Source organism: Thunnus maccoyii, chromosome 7, assembly GCF_910596095.1.
Source record: "Thunnus maccoyii chromosome 7, fThuMac1.1, whole genome shotgun sequence".
NCBI classification, from domain to species: Eukaryota; Metazoa; Chordata; class Actinopteri; order Scombriformes; family Scombridae; genus Thunnus; species Thunnus maccoyii.
The window spans coordinates 1,429,046-1,444,169 of NC_056539.1; the positions used below are offsets into that span (position 1 = coordinate 1,429,046).

A 15,124-nucleotide genomic window follows, 5' to 3' on the forward strand; every position below is an offset into this window, starting at 1 on the left:
TGATGCTGTGTTAAGGAGCCCCGAGGCTCCGTTAACAGCCAAAAATCTGTTTTACTAGTGCAAACCAGGTTTTGCTCATTTGATACTGTTAAAAAATAGATGTAATCATTATTACGTAATGAGGAGATTACTGTTTTAGAGGCCAAATGCATTATATGAAGTGGTCTCCAGTAGTCTCCAAACAGACTGGCTCATTCATCAGATGTAACAAGCTGTGAGATGCTCTGACAGATCTCATTTTAAATGCAGCCATTATCAGCTTTTCATTTCAAGGCCTGCTGCTCACACTATGGACTAATGGCTAGTAGCTCCTATGCTACAGGACGCAGGAGGGCATACAGTATGTATGTATGTGTGTGTGTGTGTGTGTGTGTGTGTGTGAGAGAGAGAGAGAGAGAGAGAGAGAGAGAGAGAGAGAGAGACCTGGTGCCTCTGTCACCAATAGTCTCCAGATCAAAGTTTAGATGCCTGCAGAACATTGTTCACATCAGCTGCTGTGACAGAGGCATAGAGCAAACAATCAGAGGGCAGCCACAACTCTACTACATCTGAGACAAGTGTTTGCTGCACTCATTTAAAAAAGTATACACCCATATCTCGACTTCTGTTCAAAACAGCCAGTCCACTCCACAGGGGATTTTTGGACTTCAAGAGGGCTAATGACAGTTCAGGGTGTCTTGTGGAGGGTGCTGTGGAAAAATAGTCTGCCTGAGCTGTCGCTGCAAGTCATCTGGCCCTTCAGTATAAGCTAGAGTCGCCTGTGATTGGTCAAGCAGATGTGTTACCACATCTCAACTACAACAAACACAACTACATAGCAGTAACCACCCTTTCACTTTTGTGTGTACATCTTTTAGAATTTTAAACTAAAGATTTCTTAATATTGTAATGACGTGCATCCAAAGTGTGTCTCCATTACAATCACATACATCTGATCCCTCCTGGTTTGTAAAATACAATGGAAAAGCGAGGCAGAACTGATCACCTTTGCCCTACAAGTTCTCAAAAGTTCAGGTAATGGGAAGTTCCAGGTTATGGTTCATTAAGTCCTAATAGAAAAACACCAATAAACTCCTAATTGGACTCTGTCATAGCACATATAGCGTAGCAGATGAGCCTGTTTGGCAGTTTCAGAACAGCAAAATCAGCTGCAGCATCCAGTCACTAACAGATTTCCAATAAAGTGTGTGTTAGTCTGATAAAAGACTTGTGAAAAGACTCACTCATGCCTCCTCTGGACAGCCTCCTCGCTCTTCATTCCTCATGGCCAGGATTGAGGAACAAGGAACAATCAAATTGAGATGTACCTTTAATGACCTACAGCCCTAGTGAAGTACCAATGTACAAGGCACCAAACCCCCTTACAACCGCACAGATTTAATTAAGATGAGCTAGCAGCAACAGCAAAAGCATTCTAATGAATAATAACCTCTTAAAATGTACAGGCCTATATTTATCTGAAACAACAAAAATTACCCACAGTTTACATTCTTTATCTGTGTGACATGTAGAAAACCTACGACAGTTGAATATATTACAAAGATATGTTGATGTACTAGTGTGATGTTGTTGCTGTATTATGAGCGGGGCATTGTACAACTTCAAGAATTCTATATGGATCAAAGCACAGATTTTTATTTTGAAGGATAAGGGTTAGCATTTCTGCTGTCATGTTTCCTATGTTCCTTAAGTGTTGTTGACATGTCATCAGTATGTTCTTATGAAATTGTATAAATAAGTACATTTAGTTTCATGTGACGATTTGACACCTTTCCATAAAGGGAAATGTCAGGGTTATAGCAGGAAGTAGAGAGATCTTATTTTATCAACTGCAATTGTTGCACCTCTCTTGGCTTTACTTCCTCTTTGTGTTTTTGGACTTTTCCCGGGAAGGCATGCATATTCTCTGCACCCTGCACTTTTGCTGTTTTTATTGTAAATGGGAAGTTAAGTTACTTAAAACACATGTAAACTCAGTGTATTTGTTTTCATGCATTAATCTGCTAATTAGGGGAGAAGTTTGTTGAGGCACGTGTGCTGCAGGGATGCCGTGTAGTTTTCCACACTAGAGTGTACTGCTGAGACAGTGTTTGCTAGCGAGGGGCATTTAGTGACTTTATTTATGATGTTAAACAAGCGCAGAGAGCATTTATGCAAGAGAAACCCTACAGTTGCTGCTGTTGGAAAATAAATTGCTCAAACAGTCCCAGGAAGTGTGTCCTTGCCTTCTACGCAACATAGCACAGAGTAAGACCCACTGCTTTGGGATGATGAAAATTTTTATTCATTATTAATGTCCTACATGCTCTTTGTTTTCAAAATACAATAGTTCATATTATATTTGATGCTCATTTTCATTATAAGAGTATAAATACAAATAAGAACACGCATTATTGGATGTGTGGATTATTATCCAGCCCCAAGCTTTTCATTTGTTTCATCTGAATATTCCTAATTAACACATTTATAACTGCTTATGGCTGAAACAAGGTCAGTGCTCACCAAAACACTCTCATCTGAATTGAATACTATCTTGTTTGGCAAATACAGCAACCTGTCTCCAGAAACTTCCCTCTATCTCACCATGTTGGGTAAGAAAAAAATGGGAAAGGTTGAAAAGTTGATTCAGTTGCTGTTTCATAATTTATATGCCCCCTTCCTTCTGCTGTGCATAAACAGTGCACCCATCTGTCCTGGTTTATCCGCTTGAAAATTCACCACTTTAAATGCAAATTACCTTCCTTTGTAGGACATCAACAAGCCATAATCCCTCACTGGCTTTTACAGTAGGTAAAAGCAGTGGAATATAATTCTTGGAAAGGAGGCAGAGAATTCATGCATACTTAGCAGCATCCTTTTTCAATGCTGAACTTTAACACGGCAACAGTAAGCCAGCTCCGTACATGAGCAGAAACATCTCAGGAAAAAAAAGAGGTTTGGAAAACAGTGTGTAGTAAATCGAATGTTTATTTTCCGGATGTGTGTGGGTAAATATATATTGATGACTGACCGACTGAGAAATAGCACTTTCTAACAGTACTGAACAATGAGTTGAAGGAACCTGTAGGGCCAATAGAAAGCTTCAAAGGCTACACACAAGTTAATGGTGAAAACAGAAAAAAATATTTCAGAAGCCTGTCTTTCAGTGGACATTTTTACAGACTCACAATTGCTGTTTCAGGTGCATTTTTATCCTAGCAGGAAGAAATAAATATTTATTTATTTTAGCTATTTGGTACCAAAATGGTTCTGTCAAAAAAGAAGAAAAACAGAAGGAAAAAAAAGTATACCACCACCAGCTTTAATAAACAAGAAAATGTCAATACTGGCTTTACAGAAACTTGTGTTACAACATGTTCCTGCTTTAATGATGTTCCATATTATTATTAAAGGGGTACTCACACAATTTAACATTGCATTTCCATAATGTTGCGGGACTTGTGAGAGAACAAGAATGGTCAAAATCAATAAAATCAATCCAGCAGAGGCTGAAATATCCTGACCTTCAGTACTTACTATGGGTCAAGTTCCAAAAACGCTGGATCCTACATTTCCCATAATGCACTCACTAGTATCATTTTATGGGTAAGTGCCCATGTCTTTCAATCTCCACACTTGTAGGCTTTCTGTTATAGATATGTAGTCTCCAAGCTCAAGCCTGATGATGACATCACTATGACATCATCTGGTACGAGTCTAACAGCCTTTTCTGAATAAGGCCCGCTCCTAATGGCTGGTCTTTAGTGCCTTCTGATGTCATCTGGCACCAGAGCCCAACCAATAAAGGAAGGTTGGTTCAGGCCTCACACAGATTTGGGGTTGGGATATTGTCACTTTTTATTTGAAAGAAGCTGCTCCAGATTCTTCTTATTATGGAAGTTTCTAATACTGACTGAATTGATTTCACAAAGCAGGAAAGTCTTAGCCTTCAAATACAAACTGTATGACTAATGTTACAATGATGGTTTTTGTGATTTTGTTGTATACATTACAGGATTACAGGATTAACAACCAAGTGAACTGTGGTGCAGCTCATTTTTGTTGAAGCAAGAAACTAACTTGGTACAATGATTTCTTTAAGTTTTGATAATGTATAACTAACAACTTAACTTAACTTGACACTTTTTATGCCAAAGAGGTGTTTTTATAGTGTACCTGTGGAAGAAGTCTGTATTTATCTGTATCTTTATCGATTTAATTTGGTAAAACAGAAAAATATTAGTGTATAACTATAGTACCAGTCAAAAGTTTGGACACACTCTACTTTACACTCATGTTTGCTTTAAGTACATAGCGACTGTAAAACACTAAAACAGGATTAGTGAGGTGCAACAGATAATCTGACATAATCCCAACACATATTCAATCATATATTTCAGAGGAGAACTAGTCAGTTCTCAAACATACTATATAAACACCGGAAACCTTCTCTATTAAGGTCTCCTCAGAAATCTAGCCTGTATTGTTGCTCATAGTCTTAAGACCTTGAATATGGCTACACAGAGTGTGGTATGTCACATGCAAGCCATTTACCTCGTACTCCTGAGAGAAGCGCAGACCGTCATTGGCCTTCAGTCTCTCTATATGGTCTGCCAGGTCACTGATAGCAATGGGAGGGTGTTCCCTCATCCCTGCAGAGAGAAGTGGAGCAGTAAGTATGGTCAGTCACACACACACACACACACACACACACACACACACACACACACACACATAGGGATGAGACAATGTAACCAGAGTGCAGATGCTTGTTGAAGGCTCAGTGATATGAGGTGACAGTGAGGGTGCTGTGTGGTGAGCAGAGGGATGAGCTATAGCCACACTGGTGATGTGGGCGTCCACACATCAGCATGCTGATTGGTTAGAAAATCCCATAAAGAAATCCCACAAAGCAATAGGGTGGAAAGGTGTCACACAGGTGATTGGGGTGTAAGAGTACCCGCAGCATCTTACACTGATATTCATTTCAACACATTTTTGATTTATTTATGTCTCTCTAATGTATTTCACGTCAACTCTTGACTGTTATAACAACCATTTTGTTTAAATGGCTGACATGGACAGCCCATGAGAAGAGGAGGTGAGAGGGCTCCAGTTCAAATGACTGCAGTGTCAAACAGAAAGGGGAAGAGGCGGGAATGGGAGGAAACATTAGTGCCACACAAAAGGAATGAAAACTAACTTGGAGTGTTGGGGCAACTGAGGGCACTGGAACCTGTGGAGGAAAGAGCAGGCAAAACAAACAGCACAGGGGTCAGTTAGGAGAAAACAGAAAACAGAAAAGAAAACAAAGCACTGGGAAAGGAGCTGTGTGTCTGTTGTGTAGTCTGCACTGTCCTGTAGCTTCATGCATCTGTAATATAACCCTAAATATGTATTGCATCCTAACGCAGATGAAGCATGGCAGTGTTGGTCATCGGTTGTTGGGCAGTTGGTCAGACAGTCTGTCACCTAAATCCAGATTAAAATATATGAACAAGTATTTGGATGGATTGCATCAAATGCAAATACTGTTTTTAGCCTCTTTAAAGTCCCCCTTCACTCAAAAATATGTTTTTCTTCTTGTTCCTGCAGCTGACTGTTTGAGCTTCACCGTGCAGAATGATGTATGTGCAGAGTTTGACACTAGAAGGCTGTTTTCACATTCATCTGCTGAAAGTGGAAAGTTTCTCTGTGCTCATTGAAAATCTGAGTTTAAGGGGCGGGGCCTACCAGCAGGATTTGTGACAACACAAAAAGTTTAGAAGCCAATCCTGGTCCAGTATGCAATTTACACAAGTGTGATGTGGAAAGCTGAAGCCTCCAGTGCACAAACACTGAGAATGGACTTTACAGCGGAGGAGGAGACATCTTGTGTCCAGCTGTTTCTGAAATGACATATATTTGCATATTCATAGATTCTGGAATTTTTAATGAGGCAGGGGGAGTACATGTCATTTTAAGGATTTTAAAGTTGTAATTATACTTTTTTTCCCCCATGGACTGTGAATTTGGGGAACCCGTGCCGATATATTCCTGCTTGACACTCATGCCTACTATTATTATTATTGTTGTTATTGTCATTATTGTTTATTATTATTATATCAAATTCAAGACCCAGACCCTGACACTTGCTTACTAAACAGCAACTAAAACAGCTCCCGCCTACCTGAACTCCCTCATTCAAGTCTACACTCCTTCTGACTCACTATGCTCTGCCAATAAAAGGCGCCTGGTACCACAACAGGGCCCTGAGTCACTAACTAGACTCTTCTCCTCTGTAGTGGAACAAGTGATCAAACTCTGTTTGATCTGCAGAGTCCCTCTCAATCTTTAAGAAAAGACTAAAGACTCAGCTCTCTCATGAACACCTCTGCACTTGATGGACTGAAGGTAGAGAAAAAACAAAAATACAAAAAAGGTTTCGAGGTTTCTCTTCGTTAAAGGGGAGTTTTTCCTTGCTGCTGTCACCATGTGCTGCTCATGGGGGAATGTTGGGTCCCTGTAAATTAAAGATTACGGTCTAGACCTGCTCTATGTGAAAAGTGCCCTCAGATAACTTCTGTTATGATTTGATACTATATAAATTAATTGAAATTTAAAATTGTTGAAAAATTACACATCATTGTTCCAAGCAGACTATTACTATAAGTTTTAATATATTTCTGGAGGGGATATTTACAAAATTATTGCAGGAATTTAAGGAATCTTGGTGGAGATTGATGTTTGCACTAATATGTTCTGAGTATTTTGCAGTAATTCACAGTTTTTACTTAATAGCATATACTGTGAGATGCTTTTATCTGTCAGTTTTTCACACAGTCAAAAGTGTATGTTGAGCAAAAAAAAAGACACTTTCAGATGCATCTAGGCCACCCAGTGAGCTTTCATTGAAGGGGGAACAAAGGTTGGCAGCCAAATGAGTTGATTAATTTCTGTTGGTGTAAACAACATCTGCCAAATTCCCTCCTACTGCTACCAGAGGTAAATGCCACCCATCTGATTGAGAGAAGAACATGGATGAAAAACAATGACAAACTGTGAGTTTAAAACCTCCCACTGAAAAGACAGGTGGGAGAAAGAGATAAGAGAAGTAGCTGGAAAAGTGGAGGAGACAAGAAAAAAGTAACACTCAGTGAGACAGATGGGACACAAAGAAATAGTAAAACAGAGACAGAGTTTAGACAGAGAACAGAGGAAAGGAAACAGGTTGCAGGGTTTGATCAATATGGCATATTGTGCCAGACAAAAAGTCTATCTAGCTCGCATCAACATTCACAGAACAGAGAGCTTCTAACATCCATACTTTTTTTTCTTCCATATCCACATAGACCCTGCCTCCCTCCCTCATGTGAAGTGAGCGTTGAGGATCACTCTATTATTTTCTAAGAACAGTGCTGAGTTGCGATGAATGGCACTGACTTCTTTTCACAGTAACCGCTACCTTCATGCTATGATTCATCGGAGTAACATAGGAGGATGAGAAGGTATCGCTGAGGCCTGCGATGTGTAACCAGCCTACAGATTCACACTTTGTGATCCATTTTATGTTTCAAGTGCAAAAATGATACAGCTGGAGGATTTCGACCAGATGTGAAAATTCCAGGCTGGCTGGGCTGTGAGGGGTTTACAGATGAAGGTCAGAGACTGTGTTGTACAGGCAATTTATGCATGTTATAGTGCTTGAGTTACAATATCAAAATTCACAAAGCAGGGCATTAAAATGAAGATGTGGTACAAACAACTCTCAAATATGGCCCTCTTCAATATATAATATAATAACAGTTTTAGTTTCTTTACATGGTAAGACTCCTCCAATATGCCTAGTGGCCTTGGACGTTAAAACTTCTATACCCTGACCCCTCTGATTGGCACAACTTCCTGATGGTGATGTCTGAATCTTGCAGCAAACCTGGTGTCTCTGGGTGTAGTCTTTACAATACTTTTAAAAAATACTATTTTTTTTATTTTTGCTACACTTTTGCTTGGTAATTGCATGAGTTACTGAACAGGTGCAGTATTCTTGTCCTGTCTGCTATGAACAAATAAAGCACCAGCACTGCTTTCCAGCTAATATTCTTACATGAGGCTCTTTATTTTTGGAGGTATTAGGGAAACTTATATTTTTATGTTCACTAGCATTGATTTAAACTTTGGTTTTTGTGTGAACCTCAAATATGTCTGTCACTGAATTTTGGTTGTCTACCTCAGTTTTAATCAGTACAGCTCAAAAATCATTATTGATTAGATGAGATGTGATTACATTAGATGTTTAAAATCTTCTACAGTTGTCTAGTATCAGGACATACTAGTACTGATTTATTGTAATAGAATGAGTGAAACTTTCCAAAAGTCACTATATGAGACTCAACACAATTCTTACTGGAGTTATTATAAGTCTACACCAAAGAGTAAACACACTGGGTGGCTGGAATTACCTGCACTCTACGGTCAGGTGTCCATATGAGCAGTGAAAGAGGTTTTCCTCGCTGTAATCAAAAGATCCCCTTCAAATGTGCTTTCAATGTAAGTGATGGAGGCCAAAATCCACAGTGTGTCCACACAGTCATTTTGTGCAAAAATGCATTTAAAAGTTGATGTGAAGCTTATATGAGTCTTCAGCAGTCTGAGTTAGTCATATCAAGTGGATATCTGACACATTTACAGCCATTTTAGCATCAAATTCCCTCTTTGTGTTTCCTCAGACAGTGTTTCCCTGTTGAGCAGCATAGGAAGTATAATAACAAAAAGAGGAACTTTGGCACTAAAAAGACTGTAACGTTGAAAGATATCTACTTGATTTGACTCATTTGGACACTGAAGCTTCAGAAGGAGGACTGTGAATTTTGTCCTCCATCACTTGGTAAGTGCATTATAAAGGTTTTATTTGATTTTATTTGACTATTTCATTTCAAAAACACCAGCTCTGCCAGGGTATTGAGTGCTTACATAAGAGAAAAAGTCAGGATAACACAATAAAGCCCTAAAGCTTATTTCTGCTGTGGTCCCTTTGTGGATGGGGTTGTGTAGGGGAGGTGTCAAGAGCTGCTGAGCCAGCTCTACACAGCAATCATCAATCACTGTCTGGTTTGGATCAGCCACCAAACAGGACAAGAACAGACTTCACTTGACAGTCAGGACTGCAGAGAAGATCATTGGTGACCTGCCCACCATCCAGGACTTGTACACTTCCAGAATCACAAGATAGGGAGAGAAAATCACTGCACACCCCTGACACCCTGGAGATAAACTGTTTTAACTGCTGCGCTCTGGTAGGCACTACAGAACTCTGTACGCCAAAAAAACAGTATAAGAATAGTTTCTTTCCCCATGCTATCACTCTCATCAACAGTTAAGTGTGGATGCAAACTCATGTGAAATAGCAACAATACTAAACGACTTTTCTACACAAACATACAGATGAGTGACAAATTAAAGGAAAAACCAACATAAAGTGTCTTGGTAAGGTGTTGGGCCACCACTTGCCACTAGAACAGCTTCACTGCTCCTGGGCATTGATTCTACAAGTCTCTGTAACTGTTCTGGAGGGAACAACACCATTCTTCAAAAAGATATTCCCTCATTTGGTGTTTTGATGATGGTGGTGGAGAGCGCTGTCTAACACATCAGTCCAAAATCTCCCGTAGGTGTTCAGTTGGGTTGAGATCTGGTGACTGTGAAGGTCATAACATACGATTCACATCATTTTAATACTCATCAAACCATTCAGTGACCCCTCATGTCCTGTGAATTGGGGCATTGTCATCCTGGAAGAGACTACTCCCATCAGGATAGAAATGTTTCATCATAGGATAAAGTTGATGACTCAGAACAACTTTGTATTGATTTGCAGTGATTCTTCCCTCTAAGGGGACAAGTGGACCCAAACCAAGCCAGCAAAATGCCCCCCAAAGCACAAGAGCCACTAGATCCCCTCACTGTAGGGGTCAAGCATTCAAACCTGTACTGGTTTTTCCTTTAATTTGTCACCCGTCTGTATATATATATTTCAATGTAATAGAAACATTGTGCAATAACATGTACATAACCTTTTGGCTTATATACTGTATGTACTCTCATGTAATGGACATCAACCACCTCTGTAAATAGAGTCACTTATTATCTGTTCAGTATTTATTCCAGCATTCATTGCTCTGCCATGCACTCTTGCACTATGGTTACCATGACCTTGTACATACAGTACACAGTAACGATCTGACCTGTATACACAGATAGTTTACCCTTGCCTTTACTGTACATCATATGTTTAAGTTTTGTTCTTATAAGTTCAGCCTGATATCTTTATTTACCTGTATGTCTGTATCTGTACTGCATTGTAAATGTGTTTTCTGTACTGTGGTTAAGTAAACTGAAAGCTCCTGAGGACTGAACTCACATCCCTTGTATGCGTCAACATGCTCGGCTAATAAAGCTGATTCTGATTCAGCGCACATATATAGAGTACAACAGAGAGATCATTTGGACTGCAGTAAGGGTCTTCTTGCAGGCGTGTGCGTGTGTGTTTCAGTAATGAATAAATATGAGTGTATAGGTTCTAGCACAGTTGTGTGTGTGATTGCTTGTGTGTGTCCATGCCTTGTGTCTGATAGTTGAGTCTCCTCATCTCCACAGGGTCTGAAGAGTGGGCCAGCAGAGAGTCCTTCACCCCTGCCATGTGCTCATCCTTGGCTGAGGGAGATGTTCGTTTCCTGGGGAAAGAAGAAGCAGCGGGAGAAAAGTAACCATGGAAAAATTCACAGAGTTAAAAATAATATAAAATATTGTTGTGTTTTATGAGTCTAGATTGGGACTGACAGTTTTTTGTGAGAATCTACAACAAGGGCTGCCAGAGTGATAAAATTCATAATCTTCACATGATGAATTTTATGAGCCATTCAGTGACTGAGATGTTTGAGTTCCAGGAATTAGCATTCCAGGACTGCAGTACATAATATGATAGAAATATGTCATAGTCCGAAAGAATGAGAAAAGCTGTTTAACAAAATGAAAACCCATCTCTTTATAATATTTCTGTTGTTATAATGGAGTTATAGTTTTTATTACTTAGATGCCTTCTTGTGGCTTTTTTTTTTTGCACAAGTATAAACTAACTATTAAAGAATTTGATTTCTAAATCAGTGTGGAAAAAAGTGTTGAAAAAAAGCAATTTTCTGTAGGTCAGAAATAAAAGGGTTGAAAAATGCATCCCAGTGGCACAACACAAATAATAACCATATCATGTCCTTCCCTTTATATTATTAAATTGCTTTCCTTTAGTAATACAATTAGACAGTCATTTTTTAAAAACTTATTTATTCTTGTAGTTTTATCCTCTTCTTATCTAGCACCTCTCAGGAAGTTGCACCTTCAATCTCATTGTACTGCCATACAATGACAATAAAGGCATTCTATTCTATTTGTAAGTCAGTCCATGATGCGATAGTTAATAATAATAAGCAAAATATTGTAATCAAAAGTTCTGAAAGAATTTGATAAACCCAAAAATATACCCAAAGCATGTTCATTATTGTTCCTTATTATTAGTAATTTTGGAAAGCATGGAGGGATGGAGATAATTAATTTGTGATAATTATGAGACAATCTCTGTCTGATCCTCAGATAAGGAGAGGGACTGCTTTTGTAATTTTAGATCAGTGGGAACAATTTCAGTTTATATTTTTCACATTCTTGTCATTGAACAATACGTTGCAATGAAATCAGCTGTGTCATCTCTTCTCACATGTGACATTCACATGTAATTCTACATATAATATTGTATAATGTCATGTGGCTGCTATACACTGCAGTAGATAATGGTTATAAATCAGATATATTTGAAATAGGGCAGACCAGGGCACTCATGCTGAAATTCTGTTGTTGAAGTTCATGGAAAAAGAAAGGCTCTCAGCCCCCTGTTGAGCAGCCTGCTATATGAGTTAAATCAGTATAAGTCATGGAAGGCAGTGAATTTCACAGTATGTTGGAGCAGACTGCCACTCCTGTTTAATGTCTAGTGCCCACTTGAGTGTTTCCACAGCTGGATTTAAAGTGGGGGGTTCAGATTTGGGCATTGCTTATGAAAATCCCTAATTTCCCCCACATGACTGTGTGAAAACAAACAGGTTGAGCAATTAGTGAAGCAGCCTGGCGTTGACTGGAGTAGGCTAATGGCAGTGAGCAGAGCTGAGGGCATGTGGGGCTGCATGCAGACATACAACACTCTGTTACAAACATGCAAGCTGCTTGTTTAATATTACTTGTGCCTCGCAACATGTTGTTACTTGGGCTAATTGCTGATTTGACTTTGACTGTGTTCACAGTTAGTTAAAAGCTTTATTACATCTTTATAACATCAAATCAAAGTGATGGGGCTGTGAAGTGGATGGAAATGGAAGAGACCACATCATCTGGGTCAGCCAAGCTTTCAAGCCAAGCCACGTACTTCATTTCTGATACAGCCTGGCACCTTGAATTGTGTTCAGGGTGCCAACTCTTTTATTGTTGGTGTTTCCAACCAAAAAGTGCTTGTGTCAATCTTTTAATTACATTTTTTAGTTCAATTTGGGTGGCAGGTGAAAAAGCATGAGAAAAAAACAGAAAGACATGGAAATAAGGAGTGATGTTGCAGTCTTAACATCTGCTAATGGGGCTTGGAGATTTGCTTTAGGTAAAAACGTCAGATGCTATTCTGTGAATGATCCCACTGTATACATTTTGACCTTTTGTGCACTGGTGAGTTGTTCCAGCTCTGAGCCCATGTCTTATTAGTGCATCGTGTCAGATAGCTGCAGGTATCTGATTGATTATGATTAGCTCAACTGAACCTGGGTCGGACGCCAGTCACCTTCTTGAACTAAGGAAACAATTTAACATTTTGGGGAAATATGCTTTTTCACTTTCTTTCTGAGAGTGAGATGTTCAGATGGATATCAATCTCATGTCTGTGTGTTATGTACAAAGCTGGAGTCTGAACATGGTTAGCCTAGCTTAGGTTAAAGACTGGTAGCAGGGGGAAACAGCTAGCCTGGCTCTGTCCAGTTCAACACCTACCAACACCTCAGAAGCTCACTAATTAACATGTTGTATCTTGTTTTTTAAATCTTCAAACAATAGTTTGTGGTTTTTGGGGGAGTTATGTGATGGAACTACTTTTTTTAAACAACAGTGGGGTGCAGTGCCTGTGTGGAGATTCCCGAAATCTTGTCATCACAGTGAGGTTGTAAGATTTGGTACCATCGTGTCTGTAAGGAGACCAAAACCAAAACCAAAATCTGCTCACTTACAGTATCTGGCAACCTGCACTACAGCCCGAAACATTGGACAGACATGCTGGACGGATAGATACACTGTTGTTTGTCAAGAAATAATTTCAGCATGTACAGTTACTTCTAACACTACAAACTGTTATTTTTATATTTCTCTTTGAGTACAAATTAAACGTTAAAGAAATGTTGGGTTAATTAGGTGTTGGTAGGCATATTTTTGAACTTTGCCCAGAACCAGGTTGGATGTTTTCCTCTGCTTACACACTTTATGCTAAGCTTTATGCCCCCAACTCATGACTCATGTCTGTATACTTAATACATAGGCATCAGAATCAGAATCATCTTTGTTGGCCAAGTATGTTTACACATATAAGGACTTTGACTGTGGTGTAGTGGCTCTAAATGTACGCACACAGAATAAAAACACAACAATTTTCAGGAATATACACAAGGAATGACTATAGACAGGTGAAACCATTTCTGTGAACTGTAAACAGGACACAAATAGTGCAAAGAAGTAAAGAGCGCAGATGAGATATGAGAGAGTGATGAGATAAATATTAAATGGTAAAAAAAGATGTTACTTTATATACACTGTATTGTAGGTGGTTATGTACAGTATATACAGCCTGTTCATATATACAATAGTGAGTGAGATGTTTTGCACATTTTGTATTTTAGACTAAAATAAATATATATAATTTAAGTACAGTGGGTATTATAATGTTCCAGGGTTATTGCACAGTGGCTAAATTTATTGTTCATAAGTGTGATGGCGAGGGGGAAGAAACTGCTCCTGTGTCTGGTGGTTTTGGTGTACAGTGCTCTGTAGCACCTACCCAAGGGGAGAAGTTGGAACAGATTATGTCCAGGGTGTGAGGGGTCTGCAGTGATTTTCCCTGCCTGACTGTTTCCTGACTCTGGAGGTGTACAGATCCTGGATGGTGGGCAGGTCGACACCAATTATCTTTTCTGCAGACCTGACTGTCTCTTGTAGTCTGTTCCTGTCCTGTTTGGTGGTTGATCCAAATCAGACAGTGTTGGATGTGCAGAGAACACACTTGATGACTGCAGTGTAGAAATGGATCAGAAGCTCCTGAAGCAGTTTGTATTTCCTGAGCTGGTGCAGGAAGTGCATCCTCTGCTGGGCCTTTTTGATGACTGTTGACTTGATTGTTCACTGCAGGTCCTCGGAGATCATAGAACCCTGAATTCTGAAGGATTCCACAGCTGATACAGTGCTGTTGAGTATGGTGATGTGCAGTGATGGGGGGGGGGGCTCCTCCTGAAGTCCACTATCATCTTCACAGTTTTTTAGCTCTAAGTTGTTGTGACCACACAACAAGGTCAGCTGTTCAACCTCTCGACTTTGGTCCATCTCCTCGAAATTTTAACAACAGGCTTTGCAGATTTTAGTTTCTGCTTGTAGGTTGGGAGAAGATGAACCAGGCAATGATCAAAGCTGCACAGGGAACTGAGCAATATCCATCCTTTAATATTGTGTAGCAGTGGTCCAGTGTGTTTTTATCCCTGGTGGGACACTTAATATGCTGTCTGTATTTTGGCTGTTTGTGGCTGAGGTTTGCTCTGTTAAAGTCCCCAAGGATAATGAGAAGGGAGTCTGGATGTTTTCGCTCCGTGCTGGTTATCTGGTCAGCCAGGTGTTGTAAGACCTCACTAACACTGGCCTGAGGTGGGATGTAGACACCAACCAGAATAAAGAAAACTTCCACAGTGAATAAAACAGTTTGCAGTTGATGAAAATAGTTTCTAGGTGAGGAGTGCATATTTTCCATGACACAGATTTCGCCCCCCCGCGTTTTCCTCTATGTCTGTTACGTGGTCCACTCGGTGGAGTTGAAAGCCCAGAAGATGTAGAA

General features: G+C 39.6%; 1 protein-coding gene across 12 annotated transcripts in view; it reads right to left on the bottom strand.

Annotated features, from left to right (window-relative positions):
* ptprfa (protein tyrosine phosphatase receptor type Fa) overlaps positions 1-15,124 on the bottom strand; it is a 380,682-nt gene that overhangs the window by 33,752 nt on the left and 331,806 nt on the right. For 7 of the 12 annotated variants that reach the window (XM_042417103.1, XM_042417111.1, XM_042417110.1 and 4 more), the window contains 3 exons: positions 10,576-10,688; positions 5,183-5,215; positions 4,534-4,631 (listed from right to left, as the gene is read on the bottom strand). In XM_042417103.1, the coding sequence (XP_042273037.1) occupies positions 4,534-4,631; positions 5,183-5,215; positions 10,576-10,688 (244 nt within the window). The remainder of the gene's footprint in view (positions 1-4,533; positions 4,632-5,182; positions 5,216-10,575; positions 10,689-15,124) is intronic. The other 5 variants (XM_042417112.1, XM_042417113.1, XM_042417108.1 and 2 more) reach the window with 1 other exon arrangement.